Below are 27,070 nucleotides of genomic sequence, written 5' to 3' on the forward strand. Positions count from 1 at the left end.
GACCCTCAATAAATTAGTTGGAAACATGAACATTCGTAATACAACGTACAGAGGCTTTAATGATTCATCACATCCCGGCCCAAAGATTAGAGCAACCATATGAACTTGTGAAGATTCATCCTTATTCAAATGCAGAAGGTTTTCTTTGAATTTTTATTTTTATTTTTCATTGCATTTTTCTAAGATCCTCTTTGGTACAAGAGGTATCACTATTTATGCCCTGATGGTCATTATTTATTTTTGCGTATTTTTATTTTGCAACTTTCATATGGTTTTATTAAAGAGCTGTGCTGTACGAAGTACATGTTCGGGCTTTCTGTGATACAAATAGGGATGGGAAAGGTGATTTTCAGGGATTGGCCGAAAAGATTCCATATCTAAAGAAACTTGGAGTGACTTGCCTTTGGATTCTTCCGTTTTTCGATGTTTGTTTTTGAAGTGATTTTCATGTTTGATATTTTTTTTATTTCATATCAAAAGAGCCCTCTGAAAGATGATGGTTTGAGCCCTATGATTATGCATTATTTTTGTTGTATTCTTGTTTATAGGGTATGATGTTCGCGACTATCGAAAAGTCCATCCTGACTTTGGAGATCTTGAAGATTTCAAATGGTTTTTGAAAGTTGCTCATGAAAGCGGACTGCGCGTAATCATCGAATTGATAATGAATCATACATCTGATCAGCATTTTTGGTTTCAGCAGTCCAGATTAGGCAAAGGAAATCCTTATTCAGACTATTATGTGTGGAGGTGTGAGATAACAACTATTCATCTGATGTTTTTGAAAATATTTCTTTTTCTGAACAAAATTAGCGATACTGATACAAGATATTCTGGAACGCGCATCATTTTTATAGACACTGAGAAATCAAACTGGACGTTTGATCCAGTCAGGAAGCAGTATTTTTGGCATCGCTTTTATTCACATCAGCCAGATTTGAATTACGACAATCCAAAAGTCGAAGAAGAAATGATGGACGTTGCAAGATTTTGGCTGAAAATTGGAATTGACGGGTTTCGGGCAGACGCAGTCCCGTATTTGTATGAAAGAGAAGGTTTGTTGTTTGGAGAGAATTAAAATCGTTGAGAGTTTTTTTTTTGTTGAATCATTTTCGCTTTAAAAAGCGTATTCGTTATTATGAATGCATATTTCAACAAACTTTGATTATTTATTCTAATCATTTGTATGCTTTATCAAACATATCTCATTTGCATAAACCTTATATTTCTTATGTTTTTTATCAATCTTCAACTTCATCACCTCTTTTTCATTCAGGAACATCAAACGAAAACCTTCCTGAGACACACCAGTTCTTTAAGCGCCTTCGAAGGATGATGGACGCCGAGTTTCCTGGCACAGTCCTTCTTTCGGAGGCGAACCAGCTGCCGATCGATGCGGTTGAGTATTTTGGAAGAGGAGACGAATTTGACATGAGCTTCCATTTCCCTGTTATGCCAAGATTGTGTGGTCTTATTATTTATTTATTTTATATTTGAAAATTTTGAATGTCGGTTATTTCGTGTTTTGTTTCTGGTGATTTTGAATTATTAAATTTCTATGACATTATTATTATTTTTTCCCCCAATAATCAAAGGTTCATGGCTCTTCGCAAAGAGACTCGCTTTCCAATTGTTGAAGTTATGAAAGAAACACCAGATATTCCTTCTGCATGTCAATGGTTTGTCTAAATCAACCTTCTTTTTTTTTTGATTCTTTTATGAGTACAAGAATAATCATTACTTATTTTAGAACTTTTCTAAAAACTTTTCCTTTTTTAATTTGCATTTTTTATTCACCTTTTTTCTTTTTTTATTTATCTCCTTATTTTCTTCTGTTTTCTCTTGATTAATTTCAAATTCCAATCTGCTGCTTGCCCAATTTCTCATGTTCTGTTGTCAGGGTTGTATTTCTTCGCAATCACGATGAATTGACACTCGAAATGGTGAGTGAAGAAGAGAGAGAGTATATGTGGGGTGAATACGCAAAGGATGCAAGAATGCGATGTAATTTGGGTTTGACACTTTGAAACTTAATTTTTTTTCCCCCTTTAATTTAAAAGATGTTTTGCTTGAATTTGATAAATATTCATCTTTTCTTTTCTTTTCTTTTATCTTTCTTTCTTTCTTTTTTCAAATATAAAACTTCACAAAAGGCATTCGAAGGCGTCTGTTTCCACTCGTAGAAAATAGCCGCTTGGAGGCAGAGCTTCTGAATGCACTGCTTTTTTCGCTTCCAGGAACACCCGTCATTTATTATGGAGATGAGATTGGGATGGGTGACAATGTGTTTCTTGGTGATAGGTTTCATCATTAATATTGTTTAGTTTTATTTGCTTATTTAATTTGTTTTGCTTTTTTAATTTTTATATTTTCTGCTTTGTCTTTTCTAATTCCTAATTTTTTCACCATCATCCATCTTTATTTCACATTCTTCCTCCCTCCCCCTCCTCCTCCTCCTCCCATAGAAACGGTGTGAGGACTCCCATGCAGTGGTCCACCGACCGCAACGGCGGGTTCAGCCGGGCCGACGCGCGAGAGCTCTACCTGCCAATCAACACAGACCCCGAATACGGTTATCAATCAGTCAATGTGGAGGCACAGGAGAGAAGCGGGGCCTCGTTTCTGAACTGGATGAGAAGGATCATGCGGATCAGGCAGAAGCATCTGGTGTTTTCGATGGTGTGAAACGAGAAAAATTTTCATTTGATATTATACATTTGTTTATTTATAAGTTGTTGAATATGCTTTTAATAGCTTATACACAAATTTTATTTCATTCAATTTTCGCCCCTTTCAAACTTAAATTCCATTTTTTTTTAAAGTAAACATTCATATTCATATTTATATTCAACAACACACACAAAAAAATTTTTTCCTGTGAATAATTCACTTTTAGGGCTCTCTTGTGTTCTGCAACCCAGACAATCCGCACATCCTTGCTTTTCTCCGCATTCTGCCCACAACTCCGCTTCCTCACCTGAGCATCGCTGCAAACAGCGCCATCGTCTGCCCTGTTGTGTCGGGGCCAGTGACTCCTCGTACTACATTTGCTCCTTCAATCACATCGTTTGTTAATTTCTGTGATTATTATTATTATTATTGTTTGTTGGTTTAATTGCATTGAATATCTTTTTTTCTTATTGTTTTTGTTATTATTTTATTTTATTTAATTTAATTTTATTATGAATTCTAATTCATTTTATGTATTTCATTCTCTAAATGGTGAAAAATTTGTTGTTTTCATTCTTTCAGAACTGTCACAACCCTTCCGCTTATTCGAGTGATGGCAGCACAAATGAAGTCTCAACAGCTTGAAAAGCACACAAACAGAAGCCAACTTAACGAACAATTGAAATCAGATGCTTCTTCCTCTTCTTTCTCTACCTCTTCTTCTTTGTCTTCTTCAAATGCCTCAGAATCATCTTCATTCAACAAACCCCCTGTCATCACTGGCGAAGCCACCTCCAGCGCAGTCTGCTGCTCTGACAACTACCATTCCCCCAAACGCGACTTCCTTTCACAAACAGAATCTCCTCAGCTCGCCCAGCTTTCTTCTTCTTCTCCTTCGCTTTCTTCTTCTTCTTCTGTCTTTGCTTCTTCTTTCACTTCTTCTCCTTCTTCTCCCCCACCTTCATCCTCCTCTTCTTCTTCGCATCGCCCAGTTTCTGAAGATCTCACCACACATTTCTTAAACGCCCTGCATAACAGCAACCCTGTCCAGCCTGATTCGAAGCATTCATTTGAGACGAATACACCGCGGGAGTTTGCTTCAGGCCAGACGCCGATGGTTGAATCTCCAAAACAGCCTGAAAAAACACAGAGAGATCAAAGTGCGGTTGAGAAGGAGAAAAAAGAACAGGAATTGGAAGGCAGTGAAAAGAGTGGAGTTTCGCAGAGTTGTAAGCAAGCAATCAAAGAGGAAGGTGTGGATAGTATTGTGGAGGCTGATGATGATGTTATTGAAGACGAAAGTGAAGAAGAAGAGGAAGAGGAAGAGGAAGAAGAGGAAGAGAGTAATGTGGATCATCAAAAAAAGGATAAATCTGCTTCAAAATCAAAACGAGCTGATGCTTCCTCATTGCGCTCCCCTGCTGTCCGCTTCCTCTCCTCGTCGACTCCACAAAGCGCACTGCTTGTCTGTCCGTCCTCCAAACTGTCCAAACTCAGTTCTTCTCCTTCGCTCGCCCTCAACCCTCCCAACTCCGCTTCCCTCCTCTCCATCTCCCCCGCAGCCCGAAGCCACGTGTCCTCCTTCAGCTCGCTCGATCTCTCTGGCTACGGAGTGCGGAACATGGGCCACTCCCTCGCTGCCCTCCGCACCCTCCGCTCTCTCCGCTCTCTGCCCATCACCCCTGTTCGCCGGCCTCACCGCGTTGTGTGTAGGGAACCGCCCAATCCGCGTTTTGAGAAGCTCAAAGCGACAACGACGTTCAACTTGACACGGCGCGGGTCGTTCCAGCGGATGCCAACTGAGAAGGAGGAGAAGAAGAGCTGTGAGGTTGTTGATGATGAGGATGACACAACAAAGGCGAAACATGCATTGGCGAGGAAGAGACATTCAAAGGGAAAGAAGCAGGAAAAGGAATCGGAGGCTAAAAGCGGTATTTCAATTGGTTCTCATAGTTCGATTAGTCACAGTGGTGTTATGGATTCTTCACTTCCAAAGGCACAATCTCCATCGATTTCTTCATCAGCATCATCATCTTCTTCCTCCTCCTCTTCTTCCTCCTCTTCTGCTTCAGCTTCTGCTTCATGCCCGTCTTCTTCGGAAAGCATGAAACAATCTCAATGTCCTCTTTCATCTCCCAATCTCACAACCATCTTGTGCATCTTCAATATGTCTTCTTCTGCGCAGGCTGCTCGGCTGGATTTGAGAGAATACGAAGGTTATTCGCCTGGTTTGTTCTCTTTTTGTTAATTTTATTTTTTGCCATTTTTGAATTGTTCTTAATTGCTTTTGATATTATTTTCTTTTCTTTTCTTATTCTTTTGAAAATTATGATTATTCTTTCATCAGTCGAAATGTTTGGCCAAAGCGTCTTCCCGAAAATTGAACTTGACAGTCAGTACACAATCACTCTTTCACCACATGGCTTTTTTTGGTTCACACTTGAGCAACTTAAAGACCAATAAATCATTTGAACTGCAATTCATTCTTTTGTTTTTCGTTGTGAAATGATGTTATTTTAGTGAAGTGTTTTTGAAAGTCAATAAATATACTTATGATGTTTGAAAAAAAGTTTCGTATTTCTTCAAACATCATTCATAACGTATTGTGTGTTCTCGTTTATCTTGCAACTGGCCCCACAAATGTGAATGCACCTGTTTCATCGCCTGCCACTCCAATGTCCAAAAATGGATGCATTGCAAATGCTCTAATTGGACGAGATAATGATATGCTCTTCTTCACTTGCATAGAAGAAGACGATGAAGATGGTTCAACATCCATGGCAATTGAAGCTTCAGGATGAGAAGGAGAAATGGAGGAAGAAAGAGAAGAGCAAACTCCAGGAAAAGAAGCCAATGATGTGATTGGAGTTGCAGAAGAAGGAGAAACAGTTGATGATTCGTAGTTGAGAACGGCTATGTTTCCATCAGTTGTCGAAGCAACAGCAGTGTTCTGCAGCACCGGATGTAACATCAACGATAAAACAGACGATGAGCTATGTGAAGGAACGAAAGATGCAACACACGAACTGCCGGTTGAAAGTGAAGTGGGATGGAGCAAAGGAGAAGAAGCTGTGCGGACATCCAGCAGAGAAATCTGCCCGTGTGTTGTGCCAACCCCAATGATGTGAGGGTTGTGCGGGTGATGTGCTATGCAGCTGACGTTCGGTGGTGAGGAAAGCAGAGCGTATGGAAATGAAGGAGATGAAAGAGTTGAAGTAGATGGAGGATAATAAGGAGATGAAGGAAATGAAGCTTCTGCTCCAGAAGTTGTTGATTGTGAAGTGTAGTTCAGAGGGAAGCGAAGAATCCCAGCAGGCTGCGGAGTGCATTTATCTGCTTTTTGAAGGGGAGTGCGAATGTCAAACAGAAGAAGCTCGTTGCTGCCTCCGTTGACAACAAACGTTGCTGGAGAGATCCATTCGATTGCTGAAGGATGGCAAGGAAGCGAAAGAAGCGGAGGTAGCAGAGTCGATTTGGAATCGGCTTGTGTTTTGTCTAACTTGTCGGGTTCCAAATAAAACACATTTCCGTTATAATTTGTGAGAAGGACATTATGATTGAGGCAATTGACGGAAATTGATGTTATGAAAGCAGCACAGCCTGATTCAGCTTTTGAAGATTTGAAGGTTTGCCTTTTCACTTCTTCTGTCATGGATGAAAGTCCTCTCCATTTCCCTAGTTGTTTCTTGATGATTTTTGGATGTGACGTAGGTTCAATTGATTCACTAAATCTAGAAGAATGCGTTTGAGTTTCAAGCTCGAATATCTGTTTTAAGCTGGCTGACAAGTTCGAATCGTTTTCATATGTGATATCTGAATGGAAAAAATGCAATTAAAATTTTATGAAACAAAAGAGGAAACCCATTTTCAATAAAGAAATGTACCCATTTGGGGTTGTTACCATCAGAGTTGCAAACGATCCAAAACACCCTAAAAACTATAAAAATTGTATCAGAATTGTACAGAATAGCATAAAAACAAACCTTGGCAGAACTGAAACGCATTGAAGAATCATATATCTCAAGAACATTTAATGAAAATGATGGCTCTTTAACTTTAACTCGAGGAGAAAATTCAAAAATTCTTAATTTCCCCTTTTGAAAAATCAGATGAAAAATAGACATAAAAATTTTATTTATCAATTAGAAATATGAGATAACTAAAAATTAATAATATTGAAACGCACGTCTGTTTCCGTAGAACAAGAAGCAAAAATGGAAGAATAAACTGTTTTATCTTCATTAAATTGCATCCTTATCAAAAGTGTAAATGAATTTTTAATTTTCAAAATTGCAAATAGACACAAGCAGCAAACCAATCAATAGAATCAACAACGTTATCAGTCTCTATTCTTGTGAAATTGCATTTTGATTCCATCATTTCAAAGAAAAGTCAAATTAACTTAAATATTATGGTTAATATTTTTGTTTATTTGACATTTGTGGCAAAATTCTTGCATTGGTTAAAGGAATAAAAATAAAGATTTGTGTCAAAAAATTTCTTTTATGATATCATTATTCGAATTCCATTCTCATTCAAAAAATATTCATAGAAAGTTTTTAAAATTAGAGAACAATATCAGAAAAATGTGAAAGGAACAAAATTCATAAAGCAATAAATATCGTTCCACATAGTCAGGCATTCTCATACAAAAAAAAAGTTGTCTTATTTCTTTTCTTTTCTTTTCTTTTCGCATTTGAAAACTGTATTCATTTGAAAAACTCTTTGAACGGTATTCTATTGTTTGTTAATTAATTCATAAATCATAACAAGTATTAAACCAAATGATTGGAATTTGTTCATTTGGATCATTGAGAAATTGGTAATTTCACAATTAATCCGACTATTATCCAAAATTAATCTGTCGTTTTCAATCTTTGCAACTGCATATGATCTATTTGGACTTTGAGATTGTCAAATTCTCGATTTGAAAGAAAAAGACTTTATTATCGAAATTAACTAAATTTGAGATTATTTTTTTTGATCCATTATAAAATTGTTGATTCTCAACATTCTATGTATCTTCTCATTTTGTGGTGCCTCGCGTTTTATTTGTTGGTTTCTGGAAACAACATTGATGGAATTGAATTTTGTTTTCATTCAACAACAATTTTGAGTTCAGAAAAGCAAGGATTATCATTTGAGCAGACAAGCAAAGAAAACTGCAAAAAAGGTGAAGTGGAAAATGATCATTCATTTTTTGTTGTCCAGAACTCAACAATTAACTTGTCTGTTCTTTCCTGCATCATGAGCATGGAGAAGTATTTTGCATCAGTTGATTCACCTTCGAAACTGGATTTGTGGAGTTGTTCGTTTTCTGTCCATCCACAATCAAAAAATCTGTTTTTCTGTTCAGGATGCCGAATATGTCTCTGCAACATTTCATTCAATTTTGTGGTTCATGATCGTCAATTATCATCTTTGATTGCACATCATTCAAAGAAAGTTCTTTCTCATTGTGGTGAATTGTGCTTGTCTTCTTCAAGGATTTCTTCATTTGAAGTTCTTGGAAATGACCCTTTTCTTTCTTCGAGTTGTCTTTCATCAATATCTGTGACTGATTCTTTGTTTGAAAACATCACTTTGCCAAAATCAATGAAAAAGTGCGACAATGAAAATGGATGCTCTGAGAGAGTTCTGGTGGAAAGAACAGTGATGATTGGTTGTGAAAGTCCATATTCTGGAGGCATTCTTTCGCCTGCGATGATCTCTTTTCGCTGCGGAAATTGTTCGTTTTTGAAATGCTTCACAACTTTCAACAAAAGACAAAATTTCACAGAAGGAGAAAATGTGTTTGACGATGACACATTCAACGTTCAGAGTGATGAAATAGGTGGCGCTCTTTATGGAGAAGGAAATGCATCGATAATATTGCATCGTTGTTCATTCTTGGAATGCTCTTCAAAAAGCAGTGGTGGTGTTGCTTCAATAGAAAATTCAAATGGAATATTTGTTTCTGAAGAATGTCAAGTGATTAATTGTTCATCTTCAAAAGAAACAGGAGGTTATAGAATTCGAAATGCACATTCTGAAGTGATAAATGCAACTTCGATGATCAATTGTTCTTCAAATAGCAAAACATGTTTTTATTTTATTTCATGCAATAAAAATCCATGTATCGTTGTTTCATGTATTTTTGACAATGCAAGTTCGGATTTGTATTCATCAGTTACACACATCTGGCACGCAAGCACGTTGATATTGATTTCGAATTGCTTGATGCAGAATTGTGAGAGTGGTAGCTATGCTCCTTGTATATTACTCGCAGAAGAAGACGCACTGAATAATCCTTCAATTAACATCAAATATTGTCTTTTCCATAACAATACAGCTGAAAATGATGATTATGGGCACGATATTCACATCAGCTTTCATCAACAGTGGATGACGATTGATGAAAATAACATTACTGATTGTTATTCTTCAAGTGCTTCCCCAAGGATCACAAGGTGCAATGATGGATTCTATGAATGTTCGAGCATATCTGATCTGAGTTCGTGGATGACCAATAATGAGAATAATCATCAAATAACAGCCGATTATTCAGTTGGCATTGATCATGAGCAGTGTGGTTTTGCCCCTTTCTGTCGTTCAATCAAATATTCACTTGAAAGAACAACAAGCAATTCGAACAAAACTCTGATCCTACGACCAAGCGTGTTCAAAGAAGAACAAATATCAATTTCATCCAATGAATTCAGTGTTTGTGGATTGTCAAAGAATGAATGTGTTGTGCAATCAGCATCATCATCATTATCTGTCATTAATATTGCATCTGGATCGTTTTGTGTTCAAAAAGTGACGATGCTCCAAGGGAATGCAGAGAGTGGGACAAGCATGCCATTTGTGGTGATGGATGGCGATGGATCATTGACAATGGAGGAATGCGAAATATCATCAGTTGACAGTAAATTGCATCTTGAGGTGTCTTTCATGCAGATATTTGGAGGAAATGTGGAATTGTCAGGAGTTGGAATTGCTGGCATGAATTTCTTGTCTGACAGTTTGATTTCATTCAATGTGAATCGGTCTGGATCAGTGTTGTATGTGGTGAACACAAACTTCACATCGATTCAAAGGCTGTCAGGAAGTGGAGGAATAATTGAGAGATGTGATGCATCCTCGGGGAGTGTTGTTGTTGAAAACTGCCATTTTGAGAATGTGTCAGCAGGAAAAGATGGTGGTGGTCTGGCGATGAGAGGAGAATGGAAAGGAGAGTTGATTGTGAATGGAACATCAACATTTGAGGGATGTTGTGCAGGAAGTCTTGAGGAAAAGGGGAGAGGAGGAGGGTTGTTCATAAATGTTGATTCGACTGAATCGGATTTCACTATTTATGAATCTGTGATATTTTCTGAAGAAAACCCAAACAGAGCTTTTCATGGAAGTGATGTGTTTGTTCAGTGTGGAAGTGGGCTTTTGTTGGAAGAGATAATTGATCAAACATCCTTTGGATTCTTCAAAGATGGAAACTGCATGAATAATGAAGAGAAGTTGTGTGGATGCGAGGATGGGGCATCATTGCCAGTTATTCCGCTGTGTGTGTATTTGTGTGATTTTGAATCTCCCATATCAGTTGACGAAAGGAGTGGTGCAGATCATTCTCGTTGCGGATATTCCGTTTTCTGCTGTTCAACAATCGACTTCTGTGTTCGTGAGCGAGTGAATGAGCTTGTGAATGCGATGGAAGTGATATCATCAGCATCGATCAAGAATCCATTTGTTGTGCCTTTGTTTCAAACATCTCAAATATCAATTTCTTCTTCATCTGCATCATCTTCTTCGAGCCAATATCCCTTTGTGAATGTTTTCTTGACTGACAATATCTCCACTGACTGCCACAATGTTATTCAGTGTTCTGGAAGCTTTTCTCTGTCTTTCTTATCTTTTGTTCTTCCTCGTGTTCTTCCTTCCTCAATATCTTCGATTATTCAGTCATCAATCTTTCTCTCTTTGAGCAATATTTCGATTGCATTTTCAGCTGATTCTCTTGCAAGCTCTGTGGCATTTTCATTGATTCATGTGAGTGGAGGTGAATTGGAGCTCACAGGATTGGTTGTTTCTGAGGATGTCACTTTCACAGCACTTTCGCCAATCAACGTGAACGGAGCATCACGAGTGGCAGTTGAGGGATGCACATTGACAGAGATGGCAAATGAGGGAGGAAGTGGTGGATGCATGACAGTGGAGATGAGTGGTGGAGGAACCATATCGATCAAAAACACGAACATATCATCAAAGTGCAAAAACGAAGAAGGACTGAGAGGAGGAGGGATGATGATATTAATTGGAAGTGGAGGGAGTTTGGAAATGAAAAATGTGAATTTGTCTGAATGTGAAGTTCCATCAGAGGATGTTGTGGATGGAGGAAAGGGAATGGGAGGAGGAATGTTTGTTGCATTGCCAGAGGAAATAGAGATATTTGTGATGGAAGGAATGACATTTGAGGGATGCAATGCCTGGAAAGGGAAGAATCTGTTTGTTTCAGGATGGGATTTGAGGGAAGTTGTGAACAAGGATCATTTCAAATGGGAGATGAGTTCAGAGGAGTTGGATTTATTGGATGAGTTGTGTGGATGGGAAAGGAAGACAACAGGCGAGGAGGGATATGTGATTCCGCTGGTTGTGTATTTGTGGTCAAATTGGAGTGGGAAAGGGTTTGTTTCGAAAGAGAAAGGATTTGATTTCAGTGGATGCGGATATTCTGAAGCACCATGCTCCTCGATCGACCACATGATCAAAATGCGATTCTCTCCAGTTGCTTTGGAGAAATCGAGCATCAAAGTGGAAGGATCAGCTTCACTCAAACATTCAGTATCCTTGCTGCCTTCCAAACCGTCTGATGAGAGCCGGCCTTTGATTTCAGTTGAAGGAGGTGGTGAGGCTGTGCACTTGTTCGTTTCTGGTGATGGAGATTCCTCGGATGATGGCTCGCTGATCTCCAACTCGGTGAATGCTTCCTTTTCAAACCTAATAATCGATCTTCCGAGCAGATGTGAGTTCCACAAATCATTCATCCGCTCTGTGTATTCTGTGTCTTTCTCTCTTTGCAGGTTCATTCCATCTGACACATTGCCTCCTTCTTCTTCTTCCTTGTGTGTGCTTGACATTGTGGAAGGGGATGTCTCCCTGGAGCACTGTGCACTTGTGACTTTGTCTCTGGCAAATCCTTTTCTGCGACTGTCAGCCAATTTCCATTCAGCGCACATGCACAACACATCATTCGCCAATTCGTCTATTTCTTCTGGTTGCTTCATATCAGTTTTCTCCTCTGAACTCCACTCAAATCAATTTGTTATTGGAGATTCGCCTGATTTGCCAGTGAATATCCCGTCAATGAACATGACATCTGTCACAGCCGAGAATGTGTCGAGAACTGAGGAAGGATCAGTGTTTTTGGGTGTGGATGAGTTTGTTGGATTGAAGTGTGGAATGGAGAACTGCACATTCTGGAACTGCCTCAGCCGGCAAAGCAACAGAGGAGGCGGGCTGATGATGCGCATGAAGAATGAGGAGTCGAGTCTGGGAGTGAAAAACTGCACATTTGTGTTGTGTGCTTGTTCTGAGAGCACAGGGAGAGGAGGCGGGATGATGCTGGACTTTTGCGATCCAGATGCTCCCTTTCAAACCCCTTCCAAACCGCTTCTTCTTCACATTGCAGGTGTTCAATTCATGATGAACAGTGCATTCATGGGGAAGGATGTGTTTATCAACTGCCATTCGATCGGTGAGCAGATCAACGAAACACTTTTCGCTCTTGACTTTTCGCAGCCCTCGCTGCGCATGAACACATCGATCTGTGGGAGCGACTTGACACATTCAGACATCGATCTCATCCCGCTGATCACGTTTCTGTACACGCCGCAGGTGTTTGTGTCGATGGAGTCTGAAGACAGCAACCAGTGTGGGAAGCAGGACAATCCTTGCCGAAGCGTGTCACACGGAGTGAGGCATGTGCAGGCTGGGCTGTTCAATGCGATATGTGTTGACTCATCGAGTGTGGTGGCTGAGCCGACAGTCATCAGCGATCTCACGCTGAAGTCGATCACCAAACACCAATCAGCAATTCATTTCAATTCATCGATCGAAGAGGAGTCTGAGGGATCGTGGATCATGTTGTTTGAAAACGAGTGTTTGGTCGAAGACTGCTTGTTTTCGTTTGACGAGCATTTCTCAGCAGAGCACACAGCGATTATGAAGCAATTGAATGGATCGTTGGCATTTTCAGGCTGCACTCTGCAGTCATCGTCTGTTGAGTCCACTCTCAATTCGAGTGTTATTGTGGTTGAAGGAGGAGTGTTTGAGATGGAGAAGAGCTCGATATGTGTGATGGGCACAGCTCAGCCATTGCTCCTCTTCAAGAGTGGGTCAGCTGCCACTCTGAATCAGATCGAGATATCCACAATAAAAACAACTGCAACTGCAATGATTGTTGAGTTGAGTGCATCAGTGAACATCATGCAGCTGGCTGCATCTGACATTCTGCAGCTTGGGGAAAACTTCATTTCTCTGACAAAGGGGAAGAATCAGCATGTGAATGAGAAAGATGCTGGAGAAAGGGTTGTTCTGCAGATGGGCATTTCATCGTTCTCAAACATCACCAGCAGCAACAGCAGCAGCAGCAATTCCCATGTGGTTGAGTCAGCGTGTGAAAAAACAAGAAGCCAATTGTTGAACTGTTCGTTTGAAAGATGCTTCACACCTTCAGAGAAAGGGAGCTTGGTGGAAATATCATTTGGGGCATCTCTGTCTCTGCAGTCATGCGAACTGATTGGATATGAGGATGAGCACCAGAGCGAAAAGAATGGAGCAGATGAGGATGTGTGCAAATGGACTGGATCGGTTGTTGATGTGTGTGAAGGGTTGCTGGAGATGAAGGACACATCGATCACAAACTCTTCAAAAGGCGGGCTGTCGATCAGTGGTGGAAGTGCTGTTATCGAAAGCTGCTTGCTTGAGAATAACAGCAAAAGCATCGAAAGATACAAGTCTGCAAGAAGAAATGTATTCTGCACAGGCAGCGGAACACTCAATGTTGTTGATCTGAAAGGGGGAGATGGATTGAAGGACAATTCATCTCTTTGGATTTTGAATGAAGGATGCAAGCTGTTGGGGATGGCTGCTGAAAGATCATCCGAGTTCTTCATTCCAACGCTGAAGTCAGTTGAAACAACTCAAAAAGAAGATACAGTTGAACTGACTTTCAGAGGGACGCTTCTTCTGCCATGCAATCTGGGATTCCAGATTGTGTCAAAAATAAACAATGTCAGCTCAATCGAGACTCACGCTTTTGCGGAAGATGAGTTTGTTTCTGAGGAAGAAGTCCATGGAAAGATTGATTCGTCTTTGATAAGCTCTGCTCCAACAGAAGCAGAAGTTGTTGTGTGCATATTGTTTGGAAATGTTTCAAATTCATCGACAACAGAAACTTTTGTTTTGAAAAACAGAAGTGAAGTCAAGGCCAAAGAAGATGATAGAATTGCTGAAGGAGGAAAAGAAGGAAAATCTTATTTGTTTTTGATTGTTATAATCATGGGCATCATATTGATAATCGTTCTTGTTGTATCCGTTGTTCTGGCTGTCCGGTGGAGAAAAGCAAAGAATGAAGCAGAAGATCTGAGAGAGATAGTGAATGATAACATCAAAAAGGATCCGAAGGCGTTTGAAATGATAACGATGGAGATGTCTCCGGAGGAGCAGTGGAGAAGGGAAGAGAGGGAAGCTGAGAAGAAGAATGAAGAGCGGATCAAGAAGAGAATTTATGAGACGAATATGGAGCATTCAGAATCATCAGAACATTTGTTGAGTGAGAGTGGATCTACTGAATATATTCTGGGGAAAGATTCAGACAAGATTCCTGAATGGGCATTAGAGAAGGTTGAAGAAGAGGAAGAGACCAGAAAGCGAACTCCTTCACCATCAATTTCATCCATCTCATCCACTTCAACGACAGATACAGATTCCACTTTTATCCGACCAGAGAGTATGTGTCCAACCACCTCTTCGATGTCAAACCTTGTGGATGCAATGGCCTGTTCTTCTCCTCATGAGAAGCTGATTGTGGATCTGAGGGATTCGATGTTCATGCTGCTTCATGGAAAGAATAAGACAAAGGAGATGGCGATAGGCACTCTGCAGGAGAGGGAGCAGACAGCTGCTCAGATCCTGTTCTGGGTGGCAAATCTTGCGCTCCACTCCTTCGACGAAATGAACAACCCTCTTCAATCGTTGGCCAATCTGAGTCCGCATATTGTGCTGTTCTCGGAGCACATGGTCATCTGCATTGCGCTCCACTCCGACTGCTCCTCTTCGTTAGAGGATTCAGACTCATCTTCCATCTCATCAACCACAACTATTGCCACCTCTTCCTCTGATTGCTCGTGTGCGAATGGGAACGGCAGAGGATCGCCTCCGCCCTCATCGGCGTTTGAGGATGAAGATGATTTCAGGAAGGAGTGCATGCGATGGAAGGCGCCGGAGCTGCTGAGCGGCGCAAAGGGGCACGCAACAAAGAAGACGGTGGTGTTTTCGATCGGGATGATGGCGTGGGAGTGCCTGACGCTGCAGATCCCGTTTGGGGAATACGAAGCAGAAGCTGCCGGGCAGAAGATTGCGAACGGGGAGAGGCCAACACTGTGCAGCTGCGAGGGCATTTCGCTCGGCCAGACAGCATGCGCTGCAATGTCGCAGCAGCCCCACAGCAGGCCCACGCTCCAGGAGCTCAAGAAAGCGTTCATCGCGCTGTTTCCGCCTGCCTCTGCCATGCTCACAGCCTCTGACGCAATCGACCTCGTCGATGCCGCAGGCATCCCCCCTCCCTCCGCTTTGCCTGCTTCCGCTGTCTCAGAGACGCTCACCTCGTTTTGACTGGCTCCCTCCAGCATTTGAGCCTGTGTGTCTGTGTGCCTGTGCACCACCCACCATCTGGCTTGTCGCGCAATGAAGAAAAAAGGGGGTTAGAAAAAAGAAGAAAGAAATGTCTGTGAAAGTTGTTTTTGCAGCATTCTCAGTGATGCGAGTTTTTGGTGTTTGTATTGCGTTTCCAAGCCAGCAGCATTGCCACTTCGCTTCTGCGCACCTCCATCCAAGCAATGTGTGATCTCACAATCACCGTGCCTTTTCGTATTTTTTTGTAATCTTGTTTTGCTGGCCAGACTTTCGTTTTTGATCGGGTGCAGCTGAGCAGATGCTGCAAAAATATTTATTATTTTATTTTATTTTATTTTATTTTTTTATTCATGGCAATCAACAAATACGCAGAATTCTTTCTCTTTCACTCTTTTCTTTTCTTTTCTTTTCGCCAGTTCTTTGACAGAAGCTTCGATCCATTTCAAGGCTGTTGTGAAAAAAATAAATAACTGTAATGTGCACGTGCCTTCAAAGACCCGAAGAAATGGAATCTGTTCCAAAACCCTGATTCAAAGAGCAATATCCTTCCGACTCCAACAAGCGCATCTCACTTAATGGCAGCGTTCTCATCACAGAAGCATTCTTTCGCCTCACCTCCTTCCTCATCACCGAATCCTTCGCCTCTCCAGACACCAATGAAATCAGAAAGCCAGACGATGCCTATCTGCTCTTGTTTGTGCTAACTCTGGAAACAGGCGCTTTGGAGAGTGCACACGCTTTCCTTATTTTGTGCATGCCAAATGCGAGGACAATCGATTTTGATTAGTCGATAAAGATGTTGCAAGGAAACAAATGCCTGCTAATCACAATTGCAAAAGTGATAATCTGTCCAGAAGATGCACATATGTCGAGTGAAAAAGAATATCGTCAGCATATTTTCTTTTTGTCTTTTCACACCAAGAATGCTTTCGTTTGCCCAATTTTCGTCCCAGCAATGGGCCTATTTTCATGTCTTGTTTTTCAGACAGCGGGGGATTTCCATACGACAATTGTTTAAAAAAGAAAAGAAAAGAAAAGAAAAGAAATCACAAAGCAAAAGGAAAAAACAAACTCTGAAAAGTGAATAATTTCCGTTTTTATTTTTATTTTTTTGGGGAGGAATATCCAGAGATTTTTTTAAAAACCGAATATTCAAAGCATTTTCCCGGTTTGAAGATATCGCGGCTTCTCGTATTCCATGCTACCAATAAAAACATCACCCTAATTGCTCTTTACGAGGCACTTCTGAATGAATGATGAACATCAACTCTTCAAACGCACCAAATTGGTCTTTTCTGAATTCTTGATAAAAAATTAATGGAATAACAGTTCATGATTGATTCATATTGTTTTTAAGGCAAACAGATGATTCCTTCTCTAATTTCAAAAATATACAAAAAGACGATTCTAAGTCGTTAAACTTTCATTCAGTTTTTCAAATTTTGGTTTTGAATAAGAGGTGGAATGTTATTTTTTTTTTCGAAACAATCACTTTTGTTTTTTTCTATTGATAAAAAAATAGTTTATTACGATCTCATTTGGTAAGAAATTTTTAACCTTATGAATTCTTTTCCATTCAGTTTTCTCTTTTGTTTTTCTCTATTTTTATTTTCTTCATTTCAACACATACAGGAATGTTGGACTTATTATGATACGATGGAAAAATAGTTTGGAACATCTCGTTGTATTTTTCATTTGCGCAAAAACTTTACCCATTTCTCGTTTATATTTTTCAACAAACGGTTAAAAAAAGATGAGTTTCACTTTTTATTCTGTTAAATTTTCAAATTAAATTTTTTATCAACTCTTCTAAATAATAATAATAATAAAATTAAAACGAATATCATTTACAGAATAATTTTACAAATATATTCAATTAATTATTAGTAAAGCTCTAATCAGATAAATTAAAAAATACAAATAAAGGTCAGCTCAAAATAGTCTGCAAACAATTAAAAACAAAAATCAACATTAGAATCCAAATGAAAAATAATATTATCTTTTCAATTTAATATTGATATATTCCTATTTTGAAAAAAGATTCCTAAATGCTCTATATGTCTTTCGGAAAAAACCATATGGAATAACATCGGAGGGTCCATTGCAAGAGTCGGTATTCAATATCAACGAATAAAACATAGAATGAATTTTCGAGTTATTTATACAAACAGCACCTCCTCCTCTCTTCCTCTGAGAGGACATTCTGTTAATATCTCCAATGCAAGTTACTGGGACTTTACGTTCTGCGGAAATTCCCCACTTTGAATGATCTTCAGTTTCTTTCCATTTGTACTCTCCTCCGCCTTCTATTGGCCCAGAAAGAAGTGACGAAGAAAGGCATTGCTTTGCGGGTCTTGGAGGGCAAAACGGTTTTTCATAAGGACGCATCCATGTCTCCCATATCATATCAGCGTTGATATCGGGAACAATAAGATTGGGAGCAAGATCTTTACCCCATGGTGCATTTTTCCCATATCCTCTGAACTTTTGTCCTCCGCGAGTTACAATATCCCTGATTGCAGTGGCTGGAGTTCTTCCAACAAATGAACCATTCATTGCTTTTGCCAGTTCCGGCATTTGAGTTTGAGCGTTTGAAGAAATTTTACTGTAATATATTTGAGGGTGATTGTGCTGCTGAAGAATACCAACTGTATTCAGATTATTTGCATCTAACATATTTACACAGATAATTTTTAAATAAACATAAAAAGACTAAATTTTTTAACAAACCTAGTGAAAGGCACAAAAAGCTTTGACCATATTGTCTTCCTTTTGAAGAGAAAGAATACTCACGATCAGGAGGAGGGGGGAATGCAGGGACACTGTGAACAAGCCAAAAGCCTTGATTTTGCGAATAAGAGATAACACCTTTTGTATGTCCATAACTGCTGCTAGTTTTTCCATCTGGAGTTTCGTCATTGTACATAAAAACTAAATCTGTTTGACTTTTATACAGAGGAAGCAAAGTTCGCCCAAGAGGTGAATCTGTCTGTGTGATATCCTTGTTGAGGAACACTAACTTTGATGTTGTCGAATCAATGTAAGTGTAAGCTGTTCCATTTCTAATGCATGAGCTTGGCGCCCCTGACTGTGTTGCAGTTTTTATCATCATATACCCTGGGAAAACAAAAAAGAATTCACTCATTTCCATTACAAAAATTACACACAGTCGACAGGATTTCCATTTGGATTAACACATTGTAAAGCACATTTGCTTTGAAAAACAAAAATTTCTAAAAGTATCCAAAACATCTAACAAAATCGATCTACTACCATTATATGATGAATGAATAATTTTGATTAATAGAGATAAATAATTCAGCATTTCAAATAAACTTTTTATAGAAAGCAAGTGATAAGTTTAAAAAAAACCAAATCCATTTTTTTATATAATGCTTATTAATTTTGAAATAATAATTTAATCCATAATTAAAAAAGAAAAGAAAAGAAAGAAAATCGAGTTGGAAATGATGACTTTGTTTTTGATTAAAAATCAAAAAAAGAAAAAAGAGAGAGAAAGAGAGAAAGAGAAAGAGATAGAGAGATAGAGAGAGAGAGAGAGAGAGAGAGAGAGAGAGAGAGAGAGAGAGAGAGAGAGAGAGAGAGAGAGAGAGAGAGAGAGAGAGAGAGAGAGAGAGAGAGAGAGAGAATGAAAAGAATGAAAAGAATGAAAATTCTGTATAGTGTCAAATTTTTATTAGTACCCCGTTTTTTATTAGATCCTAAATTTTTTTTTCTCATATTGCTTCATATAGAAGCTTATACGCAATGAAAATAATTTTAAAACAAATAATATATTATTATAAGGTTGTATACCAAATATTTTTGTAAATCATTTCTTTTAAAATAAGATCTGAATTTTTTAAGTTTTATTTTTTGATCAATGTTTTGCTCGTGTTTCCACGAGTTTTTGAAACCAAGCATTTTCCTTGTTAGCATTGTTTTTAAACTTTTCTTTTTAACAATTTTGGTTATTTTATAACTATAGAAACTCTTTTTTTTCAATAGTTTTCACACATCACCTTTTTTTCGTAAAACTGAAATTTCAACAAAGGAAATTGTTATTAACAAGATTGCTTGTTTTTCAATGATGGATTATCTTATGTAATATTATATATATAAGCTTTCTTTGATATTTATATATGTATGAAAAATAAAACGAGAAAAACAAAATATCAACTTTTTCATTTTCTGATATAAATACTAATTGATTCAAATTTTCATCACATTTATTATTTGATACACTAATTTGCAAATCATGCACGTATGATTAATTAAAAAATCAACAATATATTTCTTCAAAATTTCAGTTTTACGAAAAAAAGGTGATGTGTGAAAACTATTGAAAAAAAAGAGTTTCTATAGTTATAAAATAACCAAAATTGTTAAAAAGAAAAGTTTAAAAACAATGCTAACAAGGAAAATGCTTGGTTTCAAAAACTCGTGGAAACACGAGCAAAACATTGATCAAAAAATAAAACTTAAAAAATTCAGATCTTATTTTAAAAGAAATGATTTACAAAAATATTTGGTATACAACCTTATAATAATATATGGGTGATTATTTTTGAAATCATAAAATTTCAAATGAAAATTTCGATGATGGATTTTTGTTTCATAACAAAGCTGATAATCAAATTTTGAGATGATATAAGCAGTATTATCAACAATTTTATAATGTTTGATTGTCTCACATTCACTTCAAGAGAATAATTGATATCTTTTTATGTTTTTTTTGAAAAATCAATTTTGAAAATTATAAATAATAATTCAAAAATAAAACAGCTAGCTGATGAATTAGTTTTCCATGCATAGAATGTTTTTGATAAAAAACAGCTATGATCAAAATCAAGAATTCTCATTTGAAAAAAGAAAAAAATAAGGGAATGTTTGAGTTATTAAATATGTCAAATTTTTTTTTAATTTTTGTGTATTTCAATAACAGTTACAACTGAAGGATGAAGACTAATCGTAAATATTCATTGATCTTTGCATCTGTTGGTCTTAACAACTTCTTTCGAATGAATCGTTGTTTGGATTAAAAATATGACTGATTTAAAAGAAAAGTTGTTCAATAAAAAAGAAGTTTCTTGGATCAGCCCGTTCAATTGCAGGTTTAATTTTGTCAACGAAGGTTTTGATATATTCATAGTCTTAAATGAATTTTTTCTTTGTATTTATCGTCACTTCCTTAAATACTTTTTTCGTGGGGCTTTATTTTTTTGCGTTGCCATTTTGAAAGACTGTTATTTCTTATCAAACTGTTTCATATTTTGATAGCATGCTGATTTTTCCTATTTTGTAATTATCTTCTTCTCAAACCAATCCAAAAAAATAATAAACCTTTAAACCGAATAAAGCTTTAAAGTTGCATGGTTGAAAATTTCATCCACAACTTTGGGAGATCGGAAGATTATAGAAAATATTCTTTTTTGTGTTTCATATTTTTTCTTTTTTGACAATTATTTATTATTTTGTAAAAACTTTCTTGCTCATTTCAACAAGAAGAAATGTCAAAAAGCAAACATAACGAATCAGAAAACTTACAGCTGTGCATATCACAAATCTTTTTTTGGGTTATCTTTTTTGTTAAATTATTTCATGAATTAGTAAAAAATAAATATTTGAAAAATGAAAACAATATCTATAATTATTTTCCTTGAAAATGACAACCTCAGAGTGATTCCCTGCGTAATTTGAACTCAACGACACATCAACTTTTCCATCTCTTCGTTCAGCGAATGATTGGAACAAAACAACTGGCTGGTGGAACTCCAGAGAAGAAGTATTTAGGAAGGTGTGCATGCAAGAGTCAGAAAGCAAGTTTCTCAACATGCTCTAGCATTCCCTTCTTCTTGTGCATGAGCAATGCCACGTTCATTTATCCTCATTCTGGCCATCCTAAGTGGAAGGCACGCGCAGTAGCAGACGCGCTTCACATCTTCCGCAGCTGGCTCTGCAGCTCCAGCACACACCCTAGCACCGCTGCATTCTCCTCCGCCTCCTTCCATTCTCAGCACCTCCATCCCTCCCATGTGACATGCTCCTTCCTCCCTCCTTTCCGCAGCCTCCCAAAAGCACCCACTGCTGCCCGAAAGCTGCTGCTATGAACCGCACTCCTCCCAATACACACACCGTTGCACCCTCCGCCAACCCTCCCCTCCACACACATGCTCGCACTCAGCCACAACCACAGGCACAACCCCTTCTCCTCCTCCCTTCTTCCTCTTTCTCACCACATTCACATCCACAAGCCGACACCTCCCTTCCCCCTTCTCCACTCCCTTCCCCAGCTCTTCCCTCTTCTCCTCCACACAGCACCCCCCGCCCCAAACAGCCCCTACCACTTCCCCTGTATTCTGCTCTGTACATCCGATGACCGCTCAGAAGAATTGGCGGATGCCAAGTCCTGCGCCTCTGCTTCCAGACCGAAGCAATTCCTCAGCGATTCCGAAAACGCAAGCGCTGTCTTTTATTGTGCCCCTTCCTCCTCGTCAACATCCTTTTCCACCAACACTTTTCATTCTTGCTCCGTCATCTTTGCAATCGAAGACACAGCATCCACAGACCACACTCACACATCCAACAATATTTCATCGAAATATCTGCACATCACCTTCATCATTCCACTTCCTCCTTCAGCTCTTCTTTTCTCTTCCAATTCTCTCTTGACTTCTCTTGAGAAATGTAGTTAATTCGAAATCCTTTCTACCAAACCTTTATAACTAAAAAATCCTATTGATAAAAACATCCAAATAGACAGAAAGGCAAGTCATGTCAGATTCTGATGTTCATGTTGATTCTGGATAATCTCTTTGATTTCATTAAGGCAAATTTCTTTTTCAAATAACTAATAAAAAACGATAATGAAATTCAAAAATATCAATAATGGAGTTGTTGATTACATACACAGTTGCATTTGTAACTCAAAGTTAACAAAGTCATTTCTTTTTCCTTTTTAACTTTTTCGTTTTTCTCCTTGAACGATGTTGCTTTCAGAAAGCAGCGAATACAAAATGGAAACAATTCTAAAGAAAATATGCTATAAAGCAAAAGATAGCATACGCAAAGATCAGCAAGAAACTACTCATTCAGTTCTTCATTTTTTTTCAATTTTTCTTCATTTGACGCTTTCAATGAATCTAAAAAAGCTCGATAATAATTTGAAAAGAACACATTTGTAATTAAACAAAAAAAAGCAACTGATAATCAACATATATATAAGCCAAATAATTTAATTGTAAGAATTGGAATTTCTCGTTTATTTTTATTTCTATGTTTTGACTGCAATTCAAATTCTTTGATCAAAGCTGCGTTAGTGATTTGGTGAAGATTAAAATTATGATGTTGTGTGGAACCTGATAATTATGATGTTTGTATTTGATAAAATCTATTTCAAATGAAACAAGCCATTTCATTGAGAGCGACAGTAATAAATTGGTTCTATTCTTAAGGAGAGTGATCTATTGTATTGGAGTGCATGCAAACGAATGAAATAATATTTTGGGAGTTTTTCAATACATTCAGATGAAATAGTAGATTTTTTCGATTATAACGGAGTTATCCGTCAAATTGAATAATCAATAGGTATTTTTTCAATAGCAATGGGAATGATTTCCCTTCAATTTTCTATCTGGTTGATGCATCCCTTCGCTTGCCCACGGCAATGCTGTTTTTGTCACGATCGAGGCAGTCGAGATTTCACATGATGAAGCAGGACAACGATTTAAAGGATGAGTGGTTGCAGTGAGAGAAGTGTGGAAGATTGTGAAAAAGGGAATAGAGGCTGTTTGACTGAGGATGGATAATCAGTTCTGTTGTGCGAAATGAATGAGCTGGTGACATGGCAGGAGGAAGAAGATGAAGCAGAAGCAACAACAGCAACAGAAGAATAAGGAGGAGGAAAATAAAAAAGAAAAATACGAGGATGCTAATCAAGAGATAAAGAGGTATTCGTTGTCCTTGATGTTGTTGCGAATGATTTGAGATGAAAAGATAGCTGGTGAAATAGTTTCAGAAGAAGCACACGATCATCACGATGGATCAAAAGACAATTCCAAAGCTGAATGAGAAGGAAGCGCAAAAGTGATGAAGGTGCAGGAGCAGCTGGCGGTGAAGAAGAAGAAGGAGAAGCCCTTTGGTATGTTGATCGAGATGGAGAAGTGCAGAATGAAGCAGGATAGCGCGGAAAGAGAAGATTGTGAAGTTTCCTTGGAAGGGAAGGAGAAAAAAGTTACGAGAGGGTCAAACAAGGCGTGTGCTTTGGAGCTGCATAAGCAGTTGTCGTCTGTGCAGATGAAGCGGCTGCGATGTTGCTGAAGGCAGAGATATAGACATTGCTTGTGCATACGATCCCTATGAACCGATGGACATACTCAGACAAGATGAGAGTGATCCTGGACTAGGACAGTGCTAGGTTGGCTGGTGTTAACGTTCTGAGAAATTTATTTGGAACTTTTATGTTTCTGTGAACAGGGGAGAAGCTCTCTGAACAGATGAAGATTTAAACTGAGTGACAAGGAATTATTAACGAACTGCAGGCTATGGCAGAACTTTGTAGATGTTAAGCTATAAGAAAAGTCTGCGCTTGAGGAGGTTATTGGAGATGAGCTATTGTTCTTCTCATTCTGCATCATGTTTCTTGAATGATCAGTGTTGAAGAAGATCAATATGTTTTTCGGTGAGTTTGAGGGCTGCACTTAAAGAAGTGTGTGACTGATGCGTTTGCGTTTCTGTTGTTTCTGCGAATCATAACCAAGCAGAAGCATTGACGTATAAAGATGTGAGGAAGGTGCTGGATGATATCATATTTGCTTGCGATACACAGTTTTCATCTTCACCAGTGTTGCAATTGTTATCTGTTGTGGCTTGAGCAGGCATCTCGTTTGAAAAAGTTGAGTCTTTCATGCTTGCAGTAACCAGGCACTTCTTGTGCAGTGGCAGCGGATCTTCTGGGATGCAAATTGCATATCTTGATGTTGAACGCTATCTTCAGCGTTTTTCCTTGAGGCTTTGTAACATAGAAACTTCGTGATGCACTTGAACAAGCCAAATGAATACAACGTGGTAGACCAGTGAGCGCCTCTGAACTCATCCAAAAACAGTGAGTTTGCAAATACTATATGCAGAAGCTGGACGACCTTAACTCAGCCTGGGTGTGGTTTCGGTTGAAGCTTAGAATGGAGGCTGTGCAATTGGAGGTTGGGAAGAAAGGAGACAGGCGCTGTTTCCGTTGGCGATGATTCTGGAAAATGTGGTGGAGCTCCAGTTGCGGATGGACGATGTAGAAGGGGCGATTGCTTTGGTCGACCCTGAGGAACGGGAAGAGAATGGAGCTGTTTCATGATACAATAACATGGCATTGGAATGGAGGAGGAGACTTCACCTTTCCATCATCACGTGCTTATTTCACACTGTTAAGACAAGATTTAAGTGAAAAAGAAATGACAACCAACAACATACAGATGTTCTTTGAGTATGCATAGTGTAAATATAGATCCTTTGACATTCCCACCATTGTTTTCAAATGAGTTGTTATATTCGAATAAGTCATCTTATTTTCCAAATTCTTCCAATTTTATCTTCTTTTTCTATAAGCTTTTGATAAATTTCAAATTGTTTTTTGAATCAAACAAATACATATTTCACATCGAGAATGTGTTATTTTGTCTCAACATATTTCTGAGCAAAATGCTTGAAAAGTGAAGTTGAAGAAGGAAAAGGAGAAGCTCAAATAGAGGAGCTAACTGCAGAAGAACAAACGATAAGTTAGTGAGAATTTATCGTCTAATCAAACAGACAACATATCATTATAAATGCAGAATCTGAGCGCGCTGCTCTCCTGTTCTGTTCTGATTCAGAAAAACATCTTCGCATTTCCCACGTATGCAGCATATATAAATAAGTCTTGAGGAAAAGAATGGATGAGCTGGATTTAACGAACGATGAGATTGCAGGAAAAGATAACAGTGTGGAGAAGGCGATGGAGCTGAGGAGGATGAGGAGAGGGAAATTGGGACTGAGAATGGGAGTTGAGCTTTTGATTGAGCCGGTTGGGTTTGAACAGAGCATCGAAGGGAGAGAAGGGGACGGGAATAAAAGATAAAATGGATGTTACGAGCCGGATGTGGAATTGAGGCATTTTGGAACACGAAAGAAGGTGGAGTGTATTGATGAGTTTGTTACGATTGGGGCTGTCGTTCCGCAGGAAAGTGTGCTGTCGATAGACGTACGTTATGTGACATTTACGATAAGCCAAGTGTTCTGCGTGAAAGGAATAAGTGTGTTGTTTTCTTTTTCGCATTTGATGTTTTGTTCTTTCAAAACCTTTTCATTCACTTTTTATTGCAAACAAAACAATATTTTCGTTGAAGATATTCAAGATGATTTCTCTATCATTTCAAAAAAACAAGATAAAATAATAATAAATAAGAAGGAATAAAATTATTGTTTTTTTTAACTTTGAAGCGTCTTTATTAAGTTTTTCAAAAGAATAATAATAAATGATGTTCAATATGCTGATGGAAGGAATAAATAAAATTTTGAAAAAGTTTCACCAAAAATCAAAATGAATTATGAGTTGGCAAAACAATGATTCAAACTGACAGAAAATAGATAATAATAAATTCAAATGAAGATGTCAGCTTGTTGCAGCCGCTTTTGCAAAAGATTACAGCAATATCTTCTTTTCTTTCAATTATCAGCAGTTTTAAATCGAACTGTCTTGTAACAGTTTTTTGCAACTTATTTCATAACTGAGATGACTCTGTAAAGAAAATGAAAGCAATAAAATAGTTATCGAATTAATACTAAATCTATCATATCTAAATCAGTTAAATTTTATCAAAATATAATTTTTCACACATATTGATCACTTCAAATGAAAATAATGGAAGTTGAACCATAATTTTCATTTTTTCTTTCTTGAAAATTGACGAATTTTTTTCCGAATAACCAAATTCTCAATGATGTTTTCGGAACTTTCGCCTTCTCGAAAAAGTGAAATATGCTCATGTGTATGGACTTTTATGAATAAAAAATCATCGAACCAAGTTGTGGAGTTGATGAATCATATGTTTTTGCACACAAATTTTGGTAAGAAAAATTTTACAAAGATTCAAAGAATTTTTGATGGTATGTTATAGATGAATTCTTTGATAATTAATTCTTTGTTGTTTATTTTATATTTTTCTTCTCAGATACAAATAAATTTGTAACTCTTCGTCTGGCCAGTCTGTACAATAAAGAAAAAAACTTGCACACGAAAGTCGCTATTTTAAAGTGTGTGTGCTTCGAATATAGTTTATTCCAACTCCGCGAGCTTGGTTTTGAGTGCACGCTAGGAAATTATACGCATGCTAAACAAACCGGATCAACAGAGACTTTTGATATTTCCATTCCGGATAAACCACCTACACCACCTTCGAAATCTAGTTTGTTTTTAAATAACTGTTTTTTGAAATTTCTATTAATTATTTTTTAGAACTGAGTCCCCAAGATCAACAAAAATTTG

General features: G+C 38.0%; 5 protein-coding genes across 5 annotated transcripts; 2 read left to right on the forward strand and 3 right to left on the reverse strand.

The window, feature by feature from the left end:
* Positions 1–59: 59 nt before the first annotated feature.
* Positions 60–2,314, forward strand: MONOS_7954 (maltose alpha-D-glucosyltransferase; the record flags this gene model as incomplete). Its single annotated transcript, XM_067878321.1, has 10 exons — positions 60–138; positions 185–203; positions 284–425; positions 481–499; positions 549–750; positions 814–1,055; positions 1,277–1,463; positions 1,596–1,679; positions 1,901–2,013; positions 2,154–2,314. The coding sequence occupies 10 exons, from the start codon at positions 60–62 to the stop codon at positions 2,312–2,314; spliced, it is 1,248 nt and encodes a 415-aa protein (XP_067727861.1).
* Positions 2,315–5,287: 2,973 nt separating this feature from the next.
* On the reverse strand, positions 5,288–6,674 carry MONOS_7953 (uncharacterized protein; the record flags this gene model as incomplete). Its single annotated transcript, XM_067878320.1, has 3 exons — positions 5,288–6,483; positions 6,588–6,600; positions 6,654–6,674. 3 exons carry the CDS (start codon positions 6,672–6,674, stop codon positions 5,288–5,290), a joined length of 1,230 nt encoding a protein of 409 aa, XP_067727862.1.
* Positions 6,675–7,917: 1,243 nt separating this feature from the next.
* MONOS_7952 (uncharacterized protein) lies at positions 7,918–15,934 on the forward strand (the record flags this gene model as incomplete). The annotated part of the gene is made up of 1 exon (XM_067878319.1): positions 7,918–15,934. The coding sequence occupies one exon, from the start codon at positions 7,918–7,920 to the stop codon at positions 15,535–15,537; it is 7,620 nt and encodes a 2,539-aa protein (XP_067727863.1). The 3' UTR covers positions 15,538–15,934.
* Positions 15,935–16,781: 847 nt separating this feature from the next.
* Positions 16,782–18,834, reverse strand: MONOS_7951 (putative deoxyribonuclease II family protein). The gene is made up of 3 exons (XM_067878318.1): positions 18,726–18,834; positions 18,289–18,675; positions 16,782–18,227 (listed from the first exon to the last, which is right to left on the reverse strand). Exons 1-3 carry the CDS (start codon positions 18,808–18,810, stop codon positions 17,584–17,586), a joined length of 1,116 nt encoding a protein of 371 aa, XP_067727864.1. The 5' UTR covers positions 18,811–18,834; the 3' UTR covers positions 16,782–17,583.
* Positions 18,835–21,386: 2,552 nt separating this feature from the next.
* MONOS_17546 (uncharacterized protein) lies at positions 21,387–22,140 on the reverse strand (the record flags this gene model as incomplete). The annotated part of the gene is made up of 3 exons (XM_067870476.1): positions 21,387–21,615; positions 21,694–21,922; positions 22,128–22,140. The coding sequence occupies 3 exons, from the start codon at positions 22,138–22,140 to the stop codon at positions 21,387–21,389; spliced, it is 471 nt and encodes a 156-aa protein (XP_067727865.1).
* Positions 22,141–27,070: the final 4,930 nt, after the last annotated feature.

Source organism: Monocercomonoides exilis, assembly GCF_001643675.1.
Source record: "Monocercomonoides exilis strain PA203 chromosome Unknown scaffold21-1407046, whole genome shotgun sequence".
Lineage (NCBI taxonomy): Eukaryota > Preaxostyla > Oxymonadida > Polymastigidae > Monocercomonoides > Monocercomonoides exilis.

Bases quoted from the DNA above. Each gene is read 5' to 3' on its own strand.
- MONOS_7951 (XM_067878318.1), bottom strand. From the start codon at position 18,810: ATGTTTTGGATACTTTTAGAAATTTTTGTTTTTCAAAGCAAATGTGCT. The intron at 18,676-18,725 runs GTGTGTAATTTT...TTGTTTTCCCAG, and splicing joins AAATGGAAATCCTGTCGACT to GGTATATGATGATAAAAACT. The intron at 18,228-18,288 runs GTTTGTTAAAAA...TAAATATGTTAG, and splicing joins CTTTTTGTGCCTTTCACTAG to ATGCAAATAATCTGAATACA.